This window comes from Phyllostomus hastatus, unplaced genomic scaffold (assembly GCF_019186645.2).
Source record: "Phyllostomus hastatus isolate PE091 unplaced genomic scaffold, TTU_PhHast_1.1 phas_scaffold_1066, whole genome shotgun sequence".
In the NCBI taxonomy this organism is placed as follows: Eukaryota; Metazoa; Chordata; class Mammalia; order Chiroptera; family Phyllostomidae; genus Phyllostomus; species Phyllostomus hastatus.
Genome location: NW_025334004.1, coordinates 11,229,362 through 11,255,458, shown reverse-complemented (window position 1 = coordinate 11,255,458; position 26,097 = coordinate 11,229,362). Strand labels below are relative to the sequence as shown.

General features: G+C 52.0%; 2 protein-coding genes across 8 annotated transcripts in view; one reads left to right on the top strand and one right to left on the bottom strand.

Annotated features, from left to right (window-relative positions):
- The first annotated feature begins 573 nt into the window (after positions 1 to 573).
- Positions 574 to 21,312, top strand: LOXL4 (lysyl oxidase like 4). The gene is made up of 15 exons (XM_045854131.1): positions 574 to 693; positions 5,067 to 5,381; positions 5,968 to 6,146; positions 7,006 to 7,211; positions 8,692 to 8,730; positions 8,952 to 9,171; positions 10,016 to 10,199; positions 10,379 to 10,533; positions 11,256 to 11,423; positions 12,531 to 12,693; positions 14,242 to 14,485; positions 15,521 to 15,636; positions 17,372 to 17,508; positions 17,910 to 18,021; positions 20,041 to 21,312. The coding sequence occupies exons 2-15, from the start codon at positions 5,099 to 5,101 to the stop codon at positions 20,109 to 20,111; spliced, it is 2,277 nt and encodes a 758-aa protein (XP_045710087.1). The 5' UTR covers positions 574 to 693; positions 5,067 to 5,098; the 3' UTR covers positions 20,112 to 21,312.
- Positions 21,313 to 24,081: 2,769 nt separating this feature from the next.
- The window catches only part of R3HCC1L (R3H domain and coiled-coil containing 1 like), an 89,990-nt gene continuing 87,974 nt past the window's right edge, over positions 24,082 to 26,097 (bottom strand). For all 7 annotated transcript variants that reach the window (XM_045854644.1, XM_045854639.1, XM_045854643.1 and 4 more), the window contains one exon: positions 24,082 to 24,869. In XM_045854644.1, coding sequence (XP_045710600.1) covers positions 24,802 to 24,869 — 68 coding nt within the window. In that variant the 3' untranslated portion in view covers positions 24,082 to 24,801. The remainder of the gene's footprint in view (positions 24,870 to 26,097) is intronic.

Genomic DNA, 26,097 nt, shown 5'->3' with positions numbered 1-26,097 from the left:
AAGGGAGCCTGCCTTGTCCTAAATAACCAAGCACCCTCGGACCGACTGGGAGGCACTTTCACGGGAAGGGCCCGCTGGCACCTGTCCGGGACCCACAGAATGTAATCCCCACGTCAACTCTGGGCGTGGGCCTATCACCTGATTCTGTGGAGGAGGAAACTGCGCCCGCCTGCCTCGCACAGGGACTCAGGAGGCCAGAGTCACACTCCGGCAGATGCAGCCCTCTGGCGCTGAGCCACTATCCTTTCACTGGAACTCAGACCCTCCCACCACCCCTCCTGCCGCAGCGCGCCAGTTGCCTCCACGGGAAACAGTTCTCCGTCCCCTCTGACCCCCCGCAACTTAATGACTCCGGGATTTCCCAGGCCCAAGAGGCCACGGACACAGCCTCTGAGGGCTGGAACCCCGCCACACTAGCCGGCCTGCATGCTAGGGGAGCCAGGCGGAGGAGCTAAGGGGCGGGGCACCGGCCTCCTCCAGGGCAGCCCGGGGGCGGGGCCTGCGGGGCCTCCTCCACGCCCTGCTGGGTGGGGGGCGCCCGTGGCCCAGCAGGATAAAAGGGCCCAGGCGCCCCAGGAGGCCTGTTAGCGCTGCTTCGCTGCAGCGCCTGCCCAGCCCCGGACCATCCTTGTTCCAGCTGGTGAGCCCCTGCCTGGCCCTGGCTCTGGCCCTGGGTCTGTCTGTAGCAGTCCTGTAAGTCTGTCTACTTCCGTCTCTCTGTGGGTTTGCAAGCCTCTGAGGGTTCCTGAGGGCTGGGCGCTGGGAGGGATGTGGGTCCCTGGACAGTTAGCCTAGCTCCCAGTTGCTTTCCAGCTTGCTTCCAGCAGAAGTCACCAAGTTGAGGAGCTTTGCCCAGGACTGCCCTGGCCTCAGGGTGCCTGCGTGTCTAACTTGTGAGTGGCTGACTGTAACCATTTCTCTGCCTTCTCCCCCAGGGAGGAGGCAGGGGAAGGTGTGAGGCAGAATCTGTGCCACTCCTGTGACTTGGGGGACAAAGAGGCAGGACAGAGCCAGGCTCTCCAACAACGCAGATCAGAGCCGATTAGGGAGGGGGAGAGGAGAAGGGGAGGGCAGGCAGAGGAGGGAAGGTGGGCTGAGGGCTTCAGCCCCCACAGGTCCTATGCCTGGACAGGTAGAGCTCAGAGACCATTGGCTGGCACTGCCTCGGGTCACCATAATCGTTGATCCCAGGGAGAGTAACGGGGCTGAGAGGAGAAGCCCCACCTCGTTCTCAAAGAGGCAGAGAAGGAACTCGGAGTGATCCAGAGGCTACTGCCCACCAGGACAGGGTCCCCAGCGCTCCCTCCTGACACCTTCGGGCATTTCTAGTCCTCCCTAGCAGGGCCAGGTGCCAGAGTCCCTAAGCAGCACCTGGAGCAGGTAGCTCTCTCCTTCAAGCTGGCAGGGGCCTGGATCTGTCATTTGGTTGCATGGAACACTGGCACCTACCCGTGTCCGCACACCACAGCAGGTCATAAATCAACCAGCAACAGGGTGGAATTTCATTCATTTCCCTGCCTCTCTTCCTTCTTCCCCCTCCTCCCACCCCCATCGCTCAAGGCTGAGAGCCTGGCTTGTGGAGTCAGTCTGCCTGGGTTTGAATCCTGGCTGAGCAAGTTACTTAGCATCTCTGGGCTTCATCTTCTCATCTGTAAAGTGGAGATAAGTACTCGATAAGTATTTTTATATTATGTAGTAATAGTTATTATTATTAACCTCCACTCCCATCCTTTCCCTCACCCTGTCTCCTTCAAGTGGGAAAACAGCTGCCACTTTGAGGCTGTTTCCTTCTCCAAGGGAGGCTCCTCGGCCTGGTCCTCCTTTCTGTGCTCAGCGCTGGGGGACCTGTGCTGAGGAGACGCTGTGGAGACGGGTGATGGAGACGGGAAACCAACACACCGAGTGCTAGGAAGGAGGGATCTGGGAAGGCGTAATGGAACAGGCAGCATTTGAGCTGGGTACTGTAGGAATTTACCTGTCTGGAGTGGAGGGAAAGGATGCTCCAAGTGGAAGGAGCAGTGACAGCACAGTCTCGGCGGCTGGGAATGTGAAGGATATGCCGGGGAATGTGAGGAGACAGGTGTGGTGTGAGCCAAAGCTGCAGAGGGACCTGCAGTGGGCAGGAAGGCTCACGAGAGGGGTTCCCCTGTACCTGCCTCCCAGGTTCCCCTTCTGCCTGTCCACCTCCTGGGCAGCTTTCATGGAAGGGAGCTGCTCTGACAGAGCACCCAGGGTCCACAGCAGAAGCCCACCCCTGCCTCCAGGGAGGCTCCTTGGAGGGGAAGGAGCCAGTTGGCCCAGGAGTGTCCACAGTCTCTAATAAGACTTCCATGATGCTGTGGGACACCAGCCACAGCCCCACGGCAGACCCGCCCAACCTATTCCACAGTCCATCGGAGCATGTCAGATAGGGGGGCCCCGGGGCCACCCCGTCTCAGAGAGAGGAAAGCACCTGACTCAAGTCACATAACAATTTGGTGGCATAGTGAGGAGCAGCCTGACTCCTGGGGACAGGGAGCAGGGTACACTCTCAGGTCAGACCTGATGTGACCACTGGGTCCTACCAGCTGGAGAACCCTGAGCCCAGTCCTTCCCATCCTTTCTTGTCATCTGTGGAAGGCCCCTACACACAGTGACTTTGGTTCGGCTCAGTCCCTAGCTATCTGCCTCCTCCGAGGGGTGCAGGAGGAAGGAATGGGGGCATCCCACACAGGGGAGAACACTCTGCTCATGGGGACAGCCAGCTGGGGCCCCACGGAGGGTGAAGAAAACAGTGTCCAAGTCTGGAAAGAAAGTACAGGAGGGGTCAAGGCAGGGCCAGGCTTCAGTGGCGAGAAAGGGGAAGAGGCAACACGGGGCCTCAGGTGGTGCAGGAGAACCCAGGGCTTGGGTGTAAAAGAGGCACAGCTGGAGAAGGTCACAAAGAGGGGTCCCAAGGACTCGCTGCTATGTTCCAGTGTGGCTTCCATTCCTTCTTTATCCAAAGAGGAGCTGCGACCAACCTAGACCAATGGCTCTACAGTGGCTGTTCCAGCTGCTGTTCCCAATAGTGACTGTCCTTGAGAGCTTGCTCTTCTGAGGGTTTAACGTGTATGAATTCCTTTAACCTTCAAGAATCCTATGTGGTAGGTGCTTGTATTATCCCCACTTGACAGAGGAAACTGGCACTGAGAAATTAAATCACTTGCCCAAGACCACCCAGAAACCAGCTGGCAGAGGTGGATTGTGGGTCCAGGCAGTCTGACTCCCAGTCTGTGCCCTTCAGGGCTGTGCTGCGTCACCTCCCACCCGTGCAGCCACGGTGCCACCTACACACCTGGTTCTATTCTGAGCAGTAGGGGCACAGCACAAAGTCCCTGTTTCAGTGGAGCTGCATTCCCGGTGACCCAGTCCTGGGCTGGCCAAAGCAGGAGGGTTGGCAGCTGGAGGCAGTGGGGCTGGGTGCAGGAAGGGATGAGTGATTCAGCCAAATACCAGCCTGTGGGGAAAGGAGTGGCAGGGGCCCGCTGACAACATGGTCTCTTATGACGCAAGCACTAAACAGGCAGCCCAGCACCCACTTTCTCCATCCACCACTCCAGGCGGCCTCAGCTCCCATCAGCAGCAGAACCTGGCACTGGAGGAACTTGGGCCTTGATGGCTACAGACACTCTGACAGCTCTAACCAACTCTAACTTTCTCTTCTATGCTCCTGCCCCACCCTGGCCCAGGACCAGGGCCGATACTGTAGGAGGGAGAGAGGACCAGCCCCCAACCCCACCCCTTTTAAGGACCCAGAGAGCATCTGATTACAGCCTGCTGAAGAATGAAGCCCTCTCTCTGTGAATGGTCACGGCCTAAAACCCTCCCACCGCCACTCACTTCCTGTAGGATGACGGACTGACTCTTCATGGTGCACAAGGCCCTTAATCATCCGGCCCCAACATGTCCCTCCACCTCTGTCCCCTCCTGCTCTTGCACAAACTTTCATCTCTGCCTCCTTCCTCCTTTACCCATTCTGTTCCCTCTTCCTGGAATGCCAAGTTTCCCCACCTGGGAGAATGGGTATTCGCCCGACCAGGCCAAGGTTGAGTGCCCCTTCTCTGAAAGCCTTCCCTAATTCCTCTTCTCTGGGCTTCAGGAGGGCAGGGAGCAGTGTCTGCCGTCTTCACTTCTGTGTCCCAGCACCTGGCCTAATGATGGGCCCAAAGCTAGTATTCCACAAATGTTTGTTGAATCAGTGTAGAAACCATGCACCTAGAGGGACCTAGAGCTAGGGCTTGAGGATATCAAATCCCAGCCGAAGGAGATACTAGACAATACAGGGTGAGACAGAGGGAGGCTTACATCTGTGAGTACTCGAAACACAGAGTTTATTCTTGCATTGTATTATTTTTCCATACTGCAAACCTGCTTCTGCCCCACCCTGTATTTGGTTCAACCACCTCACTTGCAAAATAAAGAATTAGAGCCTGGAGACTTCAGGAGACTTGCCCAAGCCACACAGCCAGTGAGTGGCAGAGGCCCATACTCCCCTCAAATGACCCCTTCCACTCCAGCATTCCGTGTGCCTGCTCTGGTGAGGGTGGCCAGGGTGCTGGGAACATCAAAGGGAGGGTGAGGGCAGCTCCCCTGGGGTAGATATTTCTGGCCCTGAGGGCGCCCCGGGGGGTCCCCCATGACTCAAAGGGTAGGTCATCTCCTTCCTCTATTTACATGTAACATTGTATCAGGAATGGCTGTTTACTGAGCACTTATCACGTGGTAGGCTTGAGCTGTGCACTTCACATACAGTATTTTATTTAATACAACAACACTGCGAGACAGGAACTATCTCCACTTTGCAGGTGAAGGGACTGGGACTCAGAAAGGTTAAACACAAACTTCCTCATGGTCACATGACAATGAATAGTAGATCTGAACCAAATTGACTAACCTCAGAGTCCAGACTCAATCAAGACCAGGACCCCTCCCCAAAACACACACACACATGGAGGGGCCCTGCCAGGCTTCGTCTCTGCCAGGAGGGAGACCTGAGGTCAGGGGTAGAGAGGTGGCCATCATTGTCATGCTCACTCATTCCCCAGGTGCCTTGGCCTCATCTGCCCTTGAAGTCACCATGATGTGGTCGCCACTAGACGCCCTCTCCCAGCTCCTGCTGCTCCTGCTGCTGGTCCAGATCCGTCCCTGTAGGCCACAGTCACCGGGCACTGCGACGATACGGCTGGTGGGCCCGGGAAGCAGGCCGGAGGAGGGCCGCCTGGAGGTGCTGCACCAGGGCCAGTGGGGCACTGTGTGTGATGACAACTTCGGTCTCCGGGAGGCCACAGTAGCCTGCCGTCAGCTGGGCTTTGAGACTGCCCTAACCTGGGCCCACAGTGCCAAGTATGGGCCAGGGGAGGGTGAGTAACCGGTGCCACCAAGCAAAATGACAAGGGAATGATAGTGGGCTTCTCTCAGGGGCTGGGCTCACTGAGGCTCCGACAGAACACGGTAGACCCCCACCTGTCCTTTCATACCCAGCTCGAAGGACCTCCTCCAGGGGGCATTCCCTGAGTGCCTCAGCTGCCAGTTACCCCTGCTCCAACCATCCTATTTGTTCTTCCGGTGAGGCCACCATTATTACCATCAGCACAAGCATATACTCAACTTCCTCGCACATAGTGACGGGCACACAGTGGGTGCTTAGCCAATGTTGAATGAATAAATAGATGGATGAATGGATAAACAGGTCAGTCTAATTACTCGACCTACTTGGCATTTTTTATAAACAGATTCCACAGGACCGGATGCCAAGAGGAAGCAGTAAGTAAGCAGGGTTGTAGAGATCAAGATCCCAGGAGAACCAGCTCCTCTCCTCTTCATCCCACTTTCTACTTAGGGCTTAAGAGGAAAGTCGGTAACTGCGAGGTCCCATCCAGCCCATCATCCTAGCCCATAACCTGCCTCTCTGTGTTCTTCCCTGAGCATCACCCCCCTCCCCCTCAGGACCCATCTGGCTGGACAACGTGCGCTGTTTGGGCCCAGAAAGCTCCCTGGACCAGTGCGAGTCCAATGGCTGGGGCGTCAGTGACTGCAGCCACTCAGAGGACGTCGGGGTGGTGTGTCATCCCCAGCGCCAGCGTGGCTATCTTTCCGAGAGAGTCTCCAATGCCCTCGGGCCCCAGGTGAGGAGGTTTTGAAGGCCCTGGCCTGAGTTAAGTGTTGGGTCAGGGGACAGGGAGCCTCCTGGGTGATGAACCTGGAGGAGGGAGGGAAGAGAGAGCAGAGGCTGGGCTGAGATGCATCCCTGGGCCCTGGCTCCTGTTGGTGGCCTAGAGCAGGTGCATGGACAGAGGGTCCCAGCTTGAGGCGGAGCTGGCCAGGGAAGCAGAGGCTGGGCCTGCTGGGAATCACTGAAGCTGCTCCCCATGAGGGAGGCAGCAGGGGGGCAAGGGGCTGCCTCACCCATGAGGCCAGCCACAATTGCTGCCTCTTCCCGGCACAAACAACCCCGAGCTAAAAACAGCCCAAGCCAAACAACGGGAGCAGGCAGGGCCAGGCCTGGCTGCTATCATCCGTGAAGATAGCCGGCCCTGGCCCACTAAGTGCTGTAGGCCAGGACGGGGGCTCAACATGGTCTAAGTCACCCCAGGGCCAGGGTGGGGGGTCTTATGGGCCAAAGGATCCTGTCGGCGATCTCAAGCAGCTGGTCTTTGCCCACTCTCAGCCTCCCTTCTATGCTTGGTGGAAGCCTCCCAGACTCCGAGAGCTCCCATCCTGACCCCAGGGAGGGCACAGATCTGCCTGGTTCTCTCTAGAGTTGAGGAAAGGGCCCTAAACAAACCCAAGTTCTGCCTTGTGCTCACCACACAGCTTTGGACAAATGCCTCCCTGTTTGGGCCTCAGTTTCCTGGCCTGTCCAATGCGGGGGCTGTGCGGGGCAATCCCCAAGCACTCTGAGCCCCAGCTCTCCCACACGGAGGCCTGCAGTGGGCTCAGCAGGGGCGGGAGTCCCAGTGCCCATGGTGACCACACACCCTGCAGGGCCGGCGGCTGGAGGAGGTGCGGCTCAAGCCCATCCTTGCCAGTGCCAAGCGGCAGAGCCCGGTGACCGAGGGAGCTGTGGAGGTGAAGTACGACGGCCACTGGCGGCAAGTGTGTGACCAGGGCTGGACCAAGAACAACAGCAGGGTGGTGTGCGGGATGCTGGGCTTCCCCAGCGAGGCACCTGTCGACAGCCACTACTACAGGTAGGAGGGCAGCTGGGTCGACGGCACGGGGGAGGCGGGAGGACAGGGGCTGTGTGCATGCATGTGTGAGTGCATCTGTGCGACACGTGTGGGACCTCGCAGAGTTGAGATCGGCAGCCTGGGTGTCTGTGACAGGTGGGACCTCGCAGAGTTGAGACCGGCAGGCTGGGTGTCTGTGACAGGTGGGACCTCGCAGAGTTGAGACCGGCAGGCTGGGTGTCTGTGACAGGTGGGACCTCGCAGAGTTGAGACCGGCAGGCTGGGTGTCTGTGACAGGTCATGCGGTGGGGGTTGGGACTGGGAGGGAAACAGGCCCAAACGAGCCCTGTTCCTGGGCTCCCTGGGCTATGCATCCTGCGGAAAACGTAAGAGGAAGCTGAGGGTGAACGTTGAGACCCCAGGAGATGCCTAGAAATGGTCAGAAACTAGTCGATAAAAAGAATTGGCTGTAGTACAGAATACCCCCAAAATAACGACACCTTCGCATAAAATCGTGTCCCTGATTTAGAAAGACTTCACTAAAGACACTCACAATGCTGCCCACAAGTCAGACGTCCTGAGTCTGTCCTCAGCTCTGCCGGCAACCAGCTGCGGGGCCTGGGGAGGGCATCTGAGCCTCACCTGTCCAGTCTGTGAGGCATTATCCCAACTTTGCCCCAGTGAATTTCCTCAGCTCTGATCCCAGCCGGGCCTCCGTTGGGCTGTGGGGTGGAGCGTTCTGTGAGAAACCTGACAGCACTGCCACAGGATTGCATCAGCCTGTCGAGGCTGGCCGGGCACAGCTCTACCAGCTCCGCGCCCCTGAAGGCTGCATGTTTCTCATCAAGGGAGAAGCCTCCTGCAGTACATCTGAGTCATCACCCACCCCTGCCCACCCGTCAGTGTTTGCAGCTCTGTCCTGAGTCTCTGACTTACCTCCCTGGTCCTGAAGACCAGCCACTTCGTCCCACCCTTGGGGGTGACTGGCATGGAGGCCCCTGACCCCCCACCCCTGGAACTGCCCATCTGAGCCTGGCTGACTCGAGTACCACCCATGAGGAGGGCAGCCCTGATTATAGCCTCTGGGTGGGCAGCCGCCACCAGCAAGGCTTTCAATTTGCACCTGTCCCCAGAGGACCTCTCCTCCGGGGCCCTTCTTTCAGGGTGCTTCCTAAAGCTGCCTTCATCTGGAATGGGGAGAGGGTAAGCTGGGGGCTGCCTGCCCCAGGGACAGATCAGTGACCCTACTGAGACCCCACTTCGGGGTCAGTCCAGGGAGCTGGCCAGGCCCTGCTTTCCTTCCCTACAAAATACAGATCACTGTTACCGTGAGGTGGTCACCCTCTCAGGGCTGCTGCGAAGCTCAGCACTGAAATAAGATCTGTGAGTGAGTTTACAAACTGTGAAGTCCGGTGCAAACTCAAGGGCAAGTGTGAAAGCCAGGGTCACTGGGTAGGATTTCTGCACCCACTCCACACCACACCTGTTTTCTCCCACCCAGGAAACTCTGGAACTTGAAGATGCAGGATCCCAAGTCTAGGTGAGGAGCGTACCCTTGGGGAAGGATGCAAAAGGATGTGGCATGAAGGGCCTCCCTCCCCTGCCCTTCCTTCCCCTCCTTTCCCCTGCCTTTCCCTTCCCACCCCTTCCTTCCCTTCCTCAACCCTCCCCTCCCCTCCCCAACTCCCCAGTGCCTTGGCCTTCCTGAGTCCTGAGCCTCCCTCAACCCCTCCCCCACCCGCAGTCTCCCCTGTCTTCCAGGCTGAAGAGCCTGACCCAGAAGAATTCCTTCTGGATCCACCGGGTCAACTGCCTGGGGACGGAGCCCCACATAGCCAAATGCCAGGTGCAGGTGGCGCCAGCACGTGGCAAGCTACAGCCGGCCTGCCTGGGTGGCATGCACACTGTGGTCAGCTGTGTGGCAGGGCCCCGCTTCCGCCCTCCAAAAGCCAAGCCCGGGAGCAAGGAGTCCAGGGCAGAGGTGGGTTCCCTGGTGTCTGCACCCCAGCAGGGAGGCACAGGCCCCCTCTCAGCAGGACCCTGCCTTTCGGGGAAGGACTGGTGGGGAGGAGCTCCAGGACAGGCGGGAGAGGAGGGACAGTGGCCCCCATCAAGAAGGCATCAGTGCAACTGGGAGGAGAGCACCCCGAACGGAATGGTAGAACCTTGGATTTATTTAAAAGGAACCATATATAACCCTACCATAAATGGAAAGCTGAGATCACCTGCTATGAATAGAAAGTAACCATAAAAACAGTAATTACATTGTAGCTATATCCCCTATTGAACCTGAGCCTGGCCCTTTGTTATAAAAAGCAATGAGCAAGTGCTGGTGAGGTGTTACAGACAGGGCAGCCCCCACCAGGTGGTCTCCTGGAAGAAATAGGCAGGAGCGGAAGAGAACACAGCAGAACCAGCTTTCCCACTCAGTGAGTCAGTTTAATTAATACCATGTCCCTGCATGTCTCTAAAATCGCTTCACAAATCCCTTCGGGAAGCACTGATCTAGTTTAACCCCAAAGGACAAAGAGGAAGCAGAGGCTCGGCGAGAGGAAGGGACTCGCCTGGTGACCAGCTGGCAGGGATGTAAAGCGCAGGGAAATAATCCTAAGGCTCCCTGGACGTCGCTTTACCATCACATCGTGGTGGCTCTTTGTCGCTGAAGGAAGGGAGGTTGAGAAAAACAGCTTGCTGGAGGTGACAGTTAAGGGCAGGCAGGCAGGCAGGCAGTGTCTCAGCTCGAAGGGGCCTGGCCCGACCCCCACGGTGGCTCAGCCCCTGTGCCTCCTCCTTGGTCCTCCCTGACGCTGGTGTTTGCCCAGCAGGAGCCCAGGGTGCGCCTCCGCGCGGGGGCCCAGGTGGGCGAGGGCCGGGTGGAAGTGCTCATCAACCGCCAGTGGGGGACGGTCTGTGATCACGGGTGGAACCTGGTCTCCGCCAGCGTCGTGTGCCGTCAGCTTGGCTTCGGCTCTGCTCGGGAGGCCCTCTTTGGGGCCCAGCTGGGCCAAGGTGAGTGAGGAGCACCGAGGTGCGGTGGGAGGGCCTGGATGTGCCACTGGTCCATCCCTCGGTGGCCCTGGGGTGCCAGGGCCCAGGACATAAGTTCCCCCCCTCCGGGGAGGGGAAGCCACAGCCGTGGGGCTACAGAGATGGAACCTCACATGGCATTTCTCTCCCTCGCTCCCTAGGGCTGGGGGTCATCCACCTGAGCGAGGTGCGCTGCAAGGGCTATGAGCGGACCCTCGGTGAATGCCCCTCCCTGAAAGGGTCCCGTAACGGCTGTCAACATGAGAATGATGCTGCTGTCAGGTGCAATGTCCCAAACATGGGCTTCCAGAATCAGGTGAGCTCAGGTCTGGGCATGGGCTCAGGCTGGGGACTGGGAAGGCCCTGAGATAGTCCCAGGACACCGCGCAGAGCCAGTGGGGAGGGGTACATGAGAGGCAGCTAGTGCTCATGCCTTGAGCCCCAGCTGGAGCCAGCTCGAAAAGCCACCCCTCTCCTAAGTCTCCCCTGGCCTGGCCCACAGCCCCTCAGGGCAATGGGAGCTCTTCAGGTGGATGGCTCTCCTATTACACCTTCTCAGGATAGAAGTTGAGGAAGAAGGGGCCTGGGGCAGAGGGCCACAGGGCTGTCAGGGAGAGGCTGCAAGGGGCGATCAGAGCTCAAGCATTACGCCAACGTAGACTGTGGGCAAGTCTCTGGTGTCTCTGATCGTGGTTCTCTCTTCTGTAAAATGGGGTTAACGGACTCATAGTGCCACTGTGAATGGGACTATTGGCAGAAATCCTTGGCAACTGGCAAGGTGTCATTAATGGTAGGATTTCAGGGAGAAGGAGGGCAAGTACTGGAATAGAAGCCCCAGGAACAGGCACTCTGAGTCAGATTTCTGGAGCAGGTAGGGACACTAGGGACTCTCTGGTGAAGTGTCCTCACGTTACACAGAAGGAGGCAGACCGGAGAAGGGGAGTGCCGGGTCAGGGCCGCACAGTGAGCTGGCCTGGGCATCCTGAGCTGCTCCCTTGTAAGGCCGCCCTGCTCCTCACCCATGTCTGACCATTGCAGGTGCGCTTGGCTGGCGGGCGCAGCCCTGAGGAGGGTGTGGTGGAGGTGCAGGTGGAGGTGAACGGGGTCCGGCGCTGGGGGGCCGTGTGCAGTGACCATTGGGGGCTCACCGAAGCCATGGTGACCTGCCGACAGCTCGGCCTGGGTTTCGCCAACCATGCTATCACGGTAGGTCCCTGTCTTGCTCTAAAACTTCCTGTGCTACAGCTGCTAACCATTCACTCACTCATTCATTCATATATTCAGCAATTAATTATTGAGTGGAACTGAGCCCGTCTAATGCTGGGTGCTGAGGATGCTGTGGGGAATGAAGACATAGTTCCTGCCTCCCAGAACAGTCAGCCAAGGGAGCGAGGCAGTCATTAGTACAGCGGTCACACGACAGGCACACGATTGTGTCTGCAGGAAAGACTAACGGAAGTCAGGCAGATAAGGCGGAGGAGGAACAGACAGCTCATGTGAAGACCTGTGGCCAGAGGAAGCTCTGCTCGGTAGAGGAAATCAGGGGCCAGAGGTGCAGAGTGGCTTCCAAGGGTGAATGGTGTGAAGTGTGAAGGTGCAGGAGGCAGAGGCAGAGGCAAGGCCATTGAAAGCCTACAGTGCAGGTTTTTAAAAGATTTCTTCCTTGCTCTTTGGCAAACAGTTGGGGTGGGGACTAATGTGAATACAGGGAAAGAGAGTCAGGAAATACAGTGTTGCAGGAGCCCAGGTGGAAAATGACGCTGGCTGGGACCAGGCAAGTGGCAGTCAGGGTAGAAATAAGCAGATAGCGTCAAATACAGTCAAAGATGTCAAAGAAACAGAATCAAGAGGCTTTGGGCATGGCTGTAATGGACAAGCCTCTTCATCTGCAGCCGTGCTGGCCTACTGGGCAATGCTGGGCACACCTAACCTGGAGAACCGGGCCAACCCTGAGCACAACCGACCATCTGGGGCTGGGAAATGGGACAGGCTGCCTGGGTGGGCAGGAAGGGAACAGGACCCTCCTCTTCAAATAGCTGAGGGCTGCCACGTGGGAGAGGGATGGGAGCAAGACCGCATGGGATGGTGGGAGCCACAGGCAGTGTATTTTTGCCTCAATACATGGGAGAAATGGCTACTATCGGAGAGGCCCAAAGTGGTATGGACTCTTCCATCACTAAAGATTTTCAGGCTAAGGCTGGGCACAGCATGGTGGGGGTAGTCTGGTAGGCTCCAAGCCACAGACGGGAGTCAGGGAGATGATTCCAAAGGTGCCTCTCAACCCTGACTGGGTGGTGCTGGCTGTTTTCTCAGGACACCTGGTACTGGCAGGGGACAGCAGGGGCTGGAGAAGTGGTGATGAGTGGGGTGCGCTGCTCAGGCACCGAGCTGGCCCTGCAGCAGTGTCAAAGGCACGGGCCAGTGCACTGCTCCCACGGCACGGGGCGCCTCTCCGCTGGAGTCTCCTGCACAGACAGTGAGTAACGGCAGGGCCCAAGGACAGCAGGGCAGGCCAGCCAGGGGTCCCCCAGAAGCAAGCCTACACCTCCGTCCCTCAGGGAGGGCTCTGAGGGCTGGTCCCAGCCAAGGACAGTAGGGTAGGGGAGTGGTAGGAGGGCTGGGCTTGGAACACCAGCTCTGCCATTTACCAGCTGTATGTGGCCAAGTCACGGCTCACACTGGGGCACAAACCCTGCCCTGCCCATCTCATGGAGTTACTGTGAGAACTGAAACAGGGTATGTGGAAATGTAAGGGTATACAACGGTATTTTTCAATTTTCCTGACATGACCTATAGTTAAAAAATAAAAAAGAAACAGAACAGAAAACAACAGAATGAGTTATATTAGTAAGGGCAGTATTTTTTTCTTAGAGTTATGTAGATGTGTTAGGTCATGACATGAAATATATTTCTTAGTGCAGTTTGTAGTGAGGAAAAAGTCTGAAAGCTGTTGCAGAGGGTACAAACATGGGAGAACGTGTGGGCCTAAGTTCCCTGTGTGTTCTCCTGAGCTGTGGATTTACCCAAAAGGCTTTAGGCCAAGACCATTTCCAGGCATCAGTCTGTCCCATGCACCAATTCCTGGGGCAGCAGCATCTATCTGTTTGACATCTGCCAACCAGGCCTGTGCTAAGATAACTACGCCTACTCGGTCCAAAGGCTGGCACCAACCCAAGTGGCCCCTTGACCTTTTTCCCAACCAAGCTTCAATGCCAAGACATCCTTAACCTTCGTCAGTGAGCTGTAGGGCTTTCTCAGTCCAGCGTCCCTTGGAGGAACCCTGGACCTCACAGCACATCCTGCCCTGTGGGGCGATGGGATGCTGGAGAGGGCCTACACCAAGGCTCACGCACACTGGGGGCCTGCTCCCCACTCACTCCCCTTCCTGAGAACATGTACCCCTCTCTGTTCTGCTTGGAATGGCAGCTCTGCTCCTGAACGCGTTTGAGGCTTCACAACAGCTTAGGACAGCTAACTTGCCACTTCTGTGGCCGTCCCTCTTTGTCCTCTGTGATTTTTCTCATTTCTTTCCTTTACTCTCTTTTCTTCTCATTCTCTCTGAAAGCTCTCTTTCTTTCCCTTGGGGACTCTAGGATTTGTCAGTGGGCACACCCTGGATCTCTGCAAAATATACCACAGGAATTTCCAGAGCATGTTTCGTGACAGTACAGGCATTATATAGCAAACCAGCCATATGCCCACCCCCACCCTCAGTGCCCATCCAATAAACTGTAGTTAGCACACAGGCTCACCTGTGTGAGGCCTCCGCCAAAAATCTGAACTGGAACCCCGCTTTTGCATGGACAAGCACCGAGAGCAAGCACATTTTCTCTCTTGATGTTACATGGCAACGGCTGTGGATCTCCACGTTCCTGAACCCTCAGGAGTGGGGATAGCGATGGTAGAGGCATGTGGCTTCCTGGGAGGGTAACAGGAACACTGTGACAGGAAGGGAACGGGGGAGGGGGGGAACACTGAGCAGTCTGTCAGCCTGTGCACCCCCACCGTGCCCTCTGCGGCCCAGGTGCTCCAGACCTCGTGATGAATGCCCAGCTGGTGCAGGAGACGGCCTACTTGGAGGACCGCCCGCTCAGCCTGCTCTACTGTGCCCATGAAGAGAACTGCCTCTCCCAGTCCGCTGACCACATGGACTGGCCCTACGGACACCGGCGCCTGTTGCGCTTTTCCTCCCAGATTCACAACCTGGGCCGGGCGGACTTCCGTCCCAAGACAGGACGCCACAGCTGGATTTGGCACCAGTGCCACAGGTCAGTGCCCGCCCACGCCATGGCTCTACAGGCACAAAACGCAGAGTCCAGGGGCCAGGCCAGCCTGATTTTTTCTGGCCTCGGGCACACCTTCCCGGGAGGGGTGTGCACTCAGGAGGCAATGGGGAGTCCCAGTGACACCAGCTTGCCCTGTGCACTGCTCTCACTGACCCTGGATGTTCCCATGCTGATGGTGCTCATGGGGTCCATTTCCCACAGTGACATCCAACACAGCAGTTGCCGCCAGCAGAACTGGTCTCTGTCAGAATGATACTGGATTTTTCTATGTTGAACTTTAGGCCTTGTCTTTAGATATCCCAATCCGGATGCTGGCTCTGCAGGAAAAGCTTGCTGGTTTCTGCAGCTGCAAAAGCAAGGTCCTCAAAGGAGAGTGTGAACACTGGTACTAAAAGGAGACACTGAGCGTTCTCTCCTACCAGGAGTGCCCAGCCCAGACAGAAGGAGAGACAATGCCTGTGACAAAGGCAGAAGAGAAAAATGGTGGTTTTCTTTAGGACACAGCCGTGGGCGGGAAAGCTGAGAGGAATGGGCAGTGACTCTGGGACTTGGCCTTGCTGAGATAATAAGCACCCTTCCCTATAGCATGAACAGAGTTGTCATTAGAACTGGATTGGAAACAATGGTAGCAATTTCCCAGGCTGACAGGGAACAGAGTAAGCACCCTCCTCAGCAGCTCAGCTTCTAGGCTGGTCCCTACAAGTGCCCCTTCCTTCCACCTCCCATTTAGGCCCTGAGTCCAGGCACCAGCCTGCTGGAGGCTGCCGGGACAGAGCCTTCACTTCTCACCTGGATTAAGACCCTAGGTGATGGGGAGGCTGTGCCTTGCTGCTGGGTAGGGGAGCCAGGAAGTAGGCCATAGGTCACTAATCTTGGGTTTGACAGACGGGCACTGCCCTGCTATTATAACATTCTCCTCTGGGTAATGATGGGGCCTAGTGCCTCAATCTTCCCTGTGAACTTCTCCAGAGAGGATGATCTCTTGTTGCCAGACTGACGGCTCTGCCTCTTCTGCAGGCACTACCACAGCATCGAGGTCTTCACCCACTATGATCTACTCACTCTCAATGGCTCCAAGGTGGCTGAAGGGCACAAGGCCAGCTTCTGCCTAGAGGACACAAACTGCCCCACAGGTATGTCATTTCCTGTCAGCATATCCTTCCCATGTTATATTCCTCACCCCTTTGGGGTCCTCTCTGCCTTTCTCAATAACCCTTGGCACCTGGAGACTCTGGCTTGGCAACTAACAAACAGCACTCAGGGCAATGCAAAAAGATCAATATTTTACCTTATGAGATCTTAGGTGGAAGGTCTCTAAATACTTCCTCTACATTCCCAACAGACTTAAAAAAAGATTTTTTTTTATTTTTAGAGAGGGGAAGGGAGGGAGAAAGAGAGGGAGAGAAACATTGATGTGTGGTTGCCTCTCGTGTGCCCCTCTCGAGGGACCTGGCCCACAACCCGGGCATGTGCTCTGACTGGGAATCAATCTGGTGACTTTTTGGTTTGCAGGCTGGCACTCTAACAACTGAGTCACACCAGCCGGGGCTACATTCCCGACACACTTTAAACTGGTTTTAAAATGTTTAAGTCTTCTATACTTTGGATAATAGTTGCAGACCCATCTGATCTCTGCTATATCCTTTGAAGGCATAAACTGATTCCAATTTGCACACCCACAATTCCTAGCCCTTAGGGATGGCACAGTAAATACTGCCTCCTTAGAGGGCTAGATGGATGGACGGACAGACAAATGTATCAGCACAGAAGAGCTGGAATCTTCCCTACATTTCCTAGGCCTACAAGGATTTCCACTACAGCAGGGGTGTCCAACCTGTGGCCTGCGGACCGCATGCAGCCCAGGATGACTGTGAATGCGACCCAACACAAAATCATGGATTTACTTAAAATATTATGAGATTGTTGTGTGATGATGTGTCCCAATGTATTTAATGTGTGGCTCAAGACAACTCTTCTTCCAGTATGGCACAGGGACACCAAGAGGTTGGACATCCCTGAGAGCATGCAAAGAAATAACCTGTCACAGATGGGTTTTGTTACAGTGCTGGATTCATGGTCAGTAGGAATTCTGGCTCTGATGCCGAGGCAGGTTATTTACTGTATTTTGCCATGTACAATGCACTCCCATGTATAATGTGCACCCACATTTTTGTGTGCATTACACACAGAGTTATTATTATTTTTTAAATATTTTTAAGCCCTGGCTGCCATAGCTCAGTGGATTGAGCGTGGGCTGCGAACCAGTGTTGCAGGTTCGATTCCCAGTCAGGGTACATGCCTGGGTTGCAGGCCATAACCCCCAGCAACCGCACATTGATGTTTCTCTCTTTCTCCCTCCCTTCCCTCTCTAAAAATAAATAAATGAAATCTTAAAAAAATATTTTTATATTTATAGGATTTTTTAAAAGATCTTATTTATTTTTAGAGAGGGAAGGGAGGGAGAAAGAGAGAGAGAGAGAAACATCAATGTGCAGTTGCCAGAGGCCGTGGCCTGCAACCCAGGCATGTGCCCTGACTGGGAATTGAACCTGCAATGCTTTGGTTCACAGCCCGTGCTCAATCCACTGAGCTACACCAGCCAGGGCTTACACACAGAATTATTACATCTATGTTTTGTAACCATCATAGCCATAAATAATGTGCATCCTTATTTTTCCCTCAAAAAATTTGGGCAAAAGTATACATTATACACAGCAAAACCTCAGGTCCCTAATCTGATTGCATGTAGGGTCCGATTGGTAAGGCTGGTCAGAAGAATAAATGATGAAGTACATGAATGACTTAGCAGAGTGCTTGGTCCCGAATACCTAAACCAGTGCCTCAATAACTCAGTACTCTTCCGTACAGGACTGCAGCGGCGCTATGCATGTGCCAACTTCGGAGAACAGGGAGTGACCGTTGGCTGCTGGGACACCTACCGGCATGACATTGATTGCCAGTGGGTGGATATCACGGATGTGGGCCCTGGGGACTATATTTTTCAGGTAAGGGGGGTTATAGGGACTCTCCACAGAGACACTCTATTTCCTTCCAATGTTCCAGAAACTTCCCTGAGGTCAAATGAAGGAAGAGTACATAAGGTCAGGGTCTCCAACAGGTCTGGCACTTGAAGGAGCAATGTGTGCTGTAGGGGAAAGAATACTGAATCAGGACCCAGAGAACCTGGGTTTGAGTCCTGATTGAATGGGCAGTAGATGGTCATAGCTTCTCAGTCCCCATCTGTAGAAGAGGGCCATTAAGGCCTACCTCCTGGGTTGACTACAAGGATTAATGAAGCAAGCATGCTTTGTAGGACTACACAAAATGTAAAGGATTATTACAGTCACTATAAACTCATTCAGAAGTCAGAGCACCTGTTTTCAGTTGTCCCCTCCTCTTGTTCCAGGTGGTTGTGAATCCCAAATATGAGGTGGCCGAGTCAGACTTCTCCAACAACATGATGCAGTGCCGCTGCAAGTATGACGGGCAGCGGGTCTGGCTGCACAACTGCCACACAGGTAAATGTGAGCCACTACGGGACCGGCCCTGTATGGGCTTGGGAAGCTGGAAGACTCTAAGTGTACACATGTATGACTTGAAGGTGTGTGTAAAAGGATAGGTGTGACATCTTCCCAGTAGGATTTTCAGAACATACTGATCAGACTATCAAGCCTCACCCAATAGCAGCCACTTCTTTATCCTTTTGTCCTTAGGGCTGTTTGGATTGTAAACTCAGTTTCCCATCATTCCTAGGGTCTTTCCTGTTACTTCAAGCCATGTCAGGATTTCCCTTGTCCATTTGGTAATTTTTTCCTTCCCTTTCCCATGGTCTTTCTTAGTTGCCTTCATTCTAAGCTGACTGCCTCACAGGCAAAAGTACAAGTCCCCCAGATCCGTGTTGCTGTCTCCAGCTGTGATCGCTGCTTGCAGGAGGGGGACCACGGAGAACAGGGCTCAGGACACTTGTGGGAGTGGCAGCATCAGACAAAAGAGGAAGCAGTGATCCAGTGGGGGCAGAGTAAGGAGGTCGTTGCTCTACTTATCTATAAAGAAAGGTAGCAATTCCTCCATCTTTAAGTTTAAAAATGTTTGTATGTGCTATGCACTGTGTTCACATCCATACTTGGTGCATGTGGGGTGAGACAAACTTGTTTATTCAGTCAACAAACATTTATTAAGACCAACTTCTGTGTTGAACACTGAGCCAGGCAGTAGGAATGAAACAGGAGTGCAATGCACAGCTCACTGTCCAGTAGGGTAAGCAGACATGCAAATGGATAACCCCAGTACTACTGAGTACCCCAAACTGGGATGAACTATAATGCTGAGCAAGCAGAGACAGAAAGTAACCACATGAAGGAAGTGGCAGCTGAGCTGGATTTCAAAGGAGAGACAAAGTCAGAGAAGGGAAGAGAAAGACCATAGGATTTGGCTTCAAAAGGCTTCACTGGCTTCCAGGTTCAACTCCAACCACTTCCTAGCTGTAAGACAGTGAAGAAATCTCAACCTCAGCATTTTTCTCTATTGCACTTCAAACCCACTAAGGTTGTTTGCAGAGAGGGTTATGATGGGTTTTGCTAAGAGAATAGATTCTATCCTGTGGGCTTCTGGGAACCATTGATAAATTACAGTTAAGGGAGCAAAAACATGAAATTTATGTTTCAAGAGATAACTGTGGTAACAGACAGATGATGAGAAAAGGCAGAATAGTCTTAAGGTTAGAAATTTGTGTGACTGAGTAGATTTCGCTGTCATTCAATGAGACAGGAATATGAGAGGAATCAGGAATTGGAATCTGAGGCTGCACGTAAGGAGACAGCAGACCCTCCACAATGCTGGCAGCATGCTGCACGGAATCCAGGACAGTGAGGAGGGAAAGAAAAACAATGCAGTTCTAACCCGTCAGGGTCTTTGCAGAAAACAGACAGCACACTTGGATAAGAGTCTGAGTTATTTAATAAATGGACTATTTACAGAGATGCAAGTGAGACTAAGGAAGTAAAAGGTGTTGAGACACCCAAGAATGGAAAACTGTTTTTACCTTTAGGCTTAAGGGGGCAGAGGGTGTCCTGGGGTCAGATGAAAGCTAGAGCTGTGAGGGAGAGCCTGGCCTGGGGTTAAAGTAGACCATCACTGCCAGAACAGAAGACCCCAACCTCTCTCTCCTTCCACCCTGCAATCTCTTGCTGTTGCTTCCCATTGACCCAAATCAACCAGAAACCCAAGATGAAGGAGCCAGCGTGAGGCAATCTAGGGCACAGTTTAGTTCTCCAGGGCACAAAAAGGACAAATCAGGATAGAGAATGAACCTGGAGGGAGCAGAGGAGAGCACCCAATAGTCCTATTCTGTTTCTACCCAATAGCCTATTCTTCCTGATGTCCCTGAAACTACACACCAGTCAGGATCTGTGCCCATGACAGACCCGATGTAAGGGAAGAGCTCAGCAGGATGTCTCTCTCTTTTTTCTGTGAAGTTGTCAGGGAAGGGATGAGACTGTGGTAGGGTTGGCTACTTACCTGCTTTCCTTTGGCCACAGGGGATTCATATAGAGCCAATGCAGAGCTCTCCCTGGAGCAGGAGCAGCGTCTCAGGAACAACCTCATCTGAAGCCATCACTGCACACTCCCAGCTGCTGCCCACACATCAGATACCTCAGCTTATTGGAGCCATGCCCTTTACAGAACCCTAACTCAGAGGGAAAGGGGTCAGTGCCAAGGGGCACCAAGAACTGCTCAGGAAGCCTTTTGATGGCAAGATCACCGTACCACGATGGTATTGCTCCCTTGGGATGGCTCTAGGCCTGTCCCCTAAGGGCCTTTGGTTTACAGATTATGACCTCCAGGCTTTGTTCAGCTAAGCTCTTCTTCCTAAAGAGACCCAGTCTTTCTTGGATTTTGCCCCAGAGTTCCTGGTTCCGGAGCAATCAGTTCCTTAGGGATGGATGGCCCAGTCCACCATCTAAAGGGTGCTTTGCAAAGGTCCTGGAGGAGTAGAAGACAGGACCCATACAGAGGAGGTGGAATTAGCTCTGTGCAAGATCAAAGCAACAAAACTTGTGTCAAAGTCACAACTGGCAGAGAAGTTTGTGAATTCATTCCCTTGCTTGATCTGTCCTCATTTAGAATTCACCTGTCATATTCTCTTTCTATTCTGTAGTGCCCTTACCTTAATCCTACTGCATATAAGGGTGTTTCTAATATCCCTGGAAGCTTAGGCCTTAGGCATCCCTTTATCTCCTGGTGGGCCAACACCACCAATTACTAAGTGCTTAAGAGGGGGCAAATTTGCAGAGGTGGCCAGATAGGGCCTTCCTGCAGAGCAGCAAGAGGTCAAGGAGAAAGACTGTTGGGTAATACGGACCATAGCCCCTGACAAGGCCTCTGCCAAAACAATAAAAACTATGTGCCATATACCTAATAGCCCCCAAAATATCCCCTCAAGATCACTGTGCATTTCAGGATTGGCCTAAATTTCAGGGCTCGACCTAGTTCCTGAAGTGAACTTTGCATTGAATAAATTTTAACAATGGAAAGAACATTGGTCACACAAGCTGCTCACCTCTGTAGGTGTAAGAAGACAGGTCAGAGAGAGGGGGGGACAGTAAGCTGTAGGGGAGTATTTAATTTAGTTAGGGACTAAACCTAGGAAAGGCCACCATCCCTTCTTGATGCGACTGTGATATGCTTTTGCTCAGGCAGTATAAAATCCTATGGTCTTCCTGGACATGATTCTTAATCTTTTCTCTACTTAGACACACTTAAGAGATGATCCTTACAGGTCTGACACCCCAGTGCCAATAAAGGTTGCTCATTATGGATTGAAAAAGACTAGCTTTGATTCTTTGCAGTGCCCAGCGCACCAACTTCACCCCTTTCACTCCCACTGAGCTGGTGACTAGGATGCCAGGATGCACATGCAGCCCCACTACACTTCTCTGATCAGACAGGAGCCTACTGCCTGTCTGCCTCCCAGTTCTTTCCCCAGGCTCAGTGCTGAAACACAGGTTGGAAAGGTTAAGGGATGAAAGGTAGGAGGCCAGAAATAAAGTCCAAGGACTGTAAACTTTTATAACCAAGGTTGCAAAGTCAAAATGAATGGGAGCAGACGAAGCACATCTACAATAGCGCTCTCTCCCCACACCACGAGCACTAGCCCCTCCTTAGTAAAAAACGGGCATGCTCTGGGGTATGTTCTATGAATATAAAAAAGTGCTTTCTTCCTTCTTCTCTCTACCTTCTCTCTTTCAACTCCCTCATCTCCTTCATTAGGTAGAGGGAGCATTATATCTTGGCACAGCAGTTTAGGTAAACAAGGGAAGGACTGATTTCCTGTTGGAGCCAGCAAGCATCTCCCAAACAGTAACAACATTATACTTGCACATGCAGCTAATGGTCTGTGAAAGAATGTGCAGCTAGTGGGGGAGCATGTGGTGACTGATGACTAGGTTGAGGCAGGGAGGTTACCCACAGCTTCTTGCTGGATCCAGTTTCCAAGAGGGCTACGAAAGCAGGCTAGGCAGCTGGCCACCAGCTCTGGTCTCAGTCTTGCTGCCCACATCACATGTCTGATAGGAGCAGCCAGTTCTAATTCTTAGAAAAAAACTATACAAGGGTTGTGCTGTTACACCTCCGAGTTGAAAGGGAAGGGCATGGGAAGACTGGTGGCTGGCATGACTTGTAACTAGATGAGGAATGTTAACAGAATACCAACCACCAAATTCCAGACAGAACCAAAAATGTCACAAGATTTTCACCTCAGCATACTTTAGTCTCAGTAAAACTAAAGTGCTAGGAACTTCAGCATATTCTTCAGAAGCCTAATTTATTTCTATTTTACAAAGACTTTCTACTATAAATTCCAGGTAATCCTGGATTCAGACATTCAACATATATGAAGCAATATATATGCAGAGCAAAGTGTATTATGTCTTCTCATCTTCTCAAACATCTAACAGAGGAGCCAGTGGCAGCTACAGGGTACTCTCCAGTTAGCTCAGCTTGTGAAGGCATGGCTTAGATGTGGTCAAAGATCTGATTTCCATCTGGACAAGCTCAGTGTAGTCCATGCTGGGCCATGGAAGGTCCTCTTACCTCTAGCCAGTATCCAGCAATCCCAACTACTAGAAAAAGATAACTAAAAAGTACATTCTCTACTAATGGCAGAAGCAGCAGCACTGCATGGCTTTCAATACTGGCAAAACACACACATACACATACCCACTTTCTCTGGATCTCATTATAAGGATAAATCTGAAATAGGTGGCTAATTGTTAGCTGGAAACACACACAAGCTACTAGCCACCTAGTGAGAAGTATTAGAATGAAAACAAAAGTTATTTCTAGAAATTATAAGGACTATAAGAACACTGGCAATGAACATGGGGCAATATATTACTGTTAATAATGCTCTTAAAAGCTAAAATGTCAGAAAGGGGGAGCACCCTCAAAGGCAAGTAATAGGGGCAATCATCTCTTTTTCACTGACCAAGGTCACTCAGCCTTGAAGAATCAACACAGAGCAAAGATATTCCTCAGAGCCATACCATTCAGTAAGAAGCCTGGCTACACTTCCTTGCATTTCCTTTCAAATGCAGCCATATTGTTCCAACAGATCGATCTTAGAGAAGTCTGTTCAGTGAAGACAGAGAGCACAGGTTGTACAGCTACAAGCCAAAGACAGGGGCGCTGGTCTAAGTACTGGGACAGAGGGTCAAGGGAAGGACTTATTTAATCCCCCAAACTTGGATTGGAGGCACTGAACATAAACAAGGGAGACTCAGAACTGATCAAGACTGAGAGAAACAATGCTGAGGACCTGTAAGAGGCCTCCAAGACCAGAATAGCAGCAGGGATAGTTGTGTCAGGACTAAGACCCAAGGCCAATGTCATTTGAGAAATGTTTGAAAAAAGCCCCACTCCACCATGTTCTAGGCAATGCTAATAATCCATCATTGTCACAGGCACTAAATCATACAAAAATGAGGCTATTGCCTCACTTGAAAGCACAATGAAACACTGTTTCTTGCTACCTCAGCATCTTAAGGCCTAAGCACTATCATTTCCTCAGTGCGGAATTACTTTCCAATAACACTGGGAATGCAGATATGAAATGGGTAAAGCCTGAGATGACAGCTGACTTGTCCATGTCCTCTAGGAGGAAATCTCTCACTGCCCAGAGGTGTTTGTTTTATTTTGGCTGCTTTCCATTGTAAAGGATGGTCTGGTGTTGCTTGCCAAGTGCCTCTGGCAGAGGCTGAGATCATACCAAGAACATGTGGTATGCCAGATTACTTCTGCAGGATGTCAGATTTAACAGAAATGGAAAAGGCAAGAGGCTGGGGTGGTGGCGCACAAGAAGGGCAAGAAGGGAAAAGAAGCTGCCACATACCAATCCTAGGAGAGGCGCTTTTGTGGTATACTCTAGGGTAGAGAGATGATCAACTCTCTGTTCAGTGGGGTTCAATAAAATCAACAGATCCACTGAACCCACGCACAGTATTAGAAGGATGAAAATGAGAGCTGCTCTCCAATTTCTTTGTGGGAATAAGAAAACTGACAAACACCAGAGTGATCTAGGTCAAAATGGACTTTAATGTCTCCTCTTACAACATGATAGCACTGCTTAAACTGGAACTGACACATGGCTCCCAAGACTGGCTTCCTATGAGGAACGAAGCTGGCACATCCCTGGCTGCTGTGCAGCCCCGGACACTCAGCTAGCTCAGTACAAACTCTGTAGTCCAAATACCCACATCTGCTGTAGGTCACCAGGTTTGGAGCTCTGGAACTGGCAGTGTAGATTCTGTGAGTCCCAAATATACCAGATACTGCCTCTTTGGACTAGCTGCTCTCACCACCCCCTCCTCAATATGGTTTTTCTCAGCTTTGTGAGGTACTAAAGAACACCCTGGTCTTGCAGGGCCTAAATCTCCCATCATCATAGGTTTGAATCCTCTGTCTCGTATTTGCTTAAAACAGCTTGGAAGTGTGACTCATGCTAACATGACTCGCCCTGTCCAGAGAACTCCTGGAAGTAACATTTCCCAAGTTTCTTCCCAGCTGACGGCTCCCTTCTCTGCCCAACACAGTAAGGTGCTGCCCAAGAACTGCATTCAGGGATGAAGACAGAAGGGATTCTGTCTTCTTTCTACACCAGTCAGTCCTTGTCTTGATCACTTCATCTCTTTCGTTAACAAGCACATCTGCATGTACACAGAATTCTGGAAGGATCTTCTTATCTTGAAGACTATTGAAATATTTTCTGAATTCATGGAATTATCCCTTTCACTGATTGACGTTCAAACTGCAGAGTGGTCTCTGCCTTCCCAGATGTCTTCTCGTTGCTTGGCTTCCAACCGTTTTCTCTCTGTAAATTAGGGCAATGTTAAAAGTGGTAGTATACTTCATATAACCAGTGACTTTTCCTTAATCCAAATTACAAGACAAGTTTAATCATGAGATAGCTGAATTTCCTGGTCTTCTCTAACTGGATTCCAAGAGTTAATATCTTTGACTTTCCAAGTGCTTTGTTAAGTGGAAATGTTACTACGATCTTATGGAAAAAACATTTCAGAGGCAAACTGAATTTCAGTATTTTCAGAACACTTTCAGGAGCCAGAAATCTTCTGGAATACACAATCTCAACATGGAAAAATGACTGCATATAATGAAGGGAAACAAATGACTATTTCTAAAAATAAAAAATGCACAAATCTGGGCAATCCATCTTCAATTTTTAGAAGTTTGATTTCTATTTAACACTTTCACCAAGAAGTGAGAAAATACAGACCATACAGAGTTTGGTGGCCCAAACACTTCATTTGGTGCCACATACCAGTTCTAATTTCATGGTTTGTCATTTGTCCTGACACCATAAAATGTAGATAAGCCCAAGTTTCCTTCCAAGGGGTATTATTATTTCAGATAACGTCTGTAAAGATGTGCAAGTCATAAACCAGGGAGATTATAGAAATTAAGGTGAGTTTAGAATTAACACTTGCTACTTTGACATATCTTTTTCAAATCAGCAGAATCCCTTATAAAATTCCTTACTATATTTAACTGTACTTTAAGGGCAAAGAACTTTGTTAGGAAGCTGACTGGCACTTGTACATGTAAGACAGAGAAATTCACTGCTATTTGGGCACCATCTTGTGGCATGATCAGAATACAGCAGCAAAATGGCAAAAATGGGAATCAGTAAATTCCAAACTGAAGGCAAGGTAATTCAGTGTCCTGAGATTTGGCTTTCAGATGGACTGGAGCTGGGTTGGGATTCTCCAGGAAACAACTCATCTCTTAGGAAGACACTGTGATTCTGATTCTCACAAACAGGAAAGTTAGGAAGGTTTCTAAAGACAAAGGCACACTTAGATGAAAGCAATCAAACACTGGTTCTGGATTCTAAGAAGTGAAGAAATGAGAATAGTGAATTATTAGCACTCAAAGTTTTCAATAAACTCAGAAAACTCAAATCAGAAAGGCAATATGGGAAGAGTGGCCCATAATCCACAATCTGAAATCAAAGGCGTTCTGCAAACAATTCTTTTTTAAGGTTTGGGCCAACACTCATTTGGAGGAAAATATAACCCAAA

Coding starts and splice junctions, on each gene's coding strand:
- LOXL4 (XM_045854131.1), top strand. CDS start 5,099: ATGATGTGGTCGCCACTAGACGCCCTCTCCCAGCTCCTGCTGCTCCTG. Junction 5,382..5,967: donor CAAGTATGGGCCAGGGGAGG/GTGAGTAACCGG, acceptor CCTCCCCCTCAG/GACCCATCTGGCTGGACAAC. Junction 9,172..10,015: donor GCAAGGAGTCCAGGGCAGAG/GTGGGTTCCCTG, acceptor TTTGCCCAGCAG/GAGCCCAGGGTGCGCCTCCG.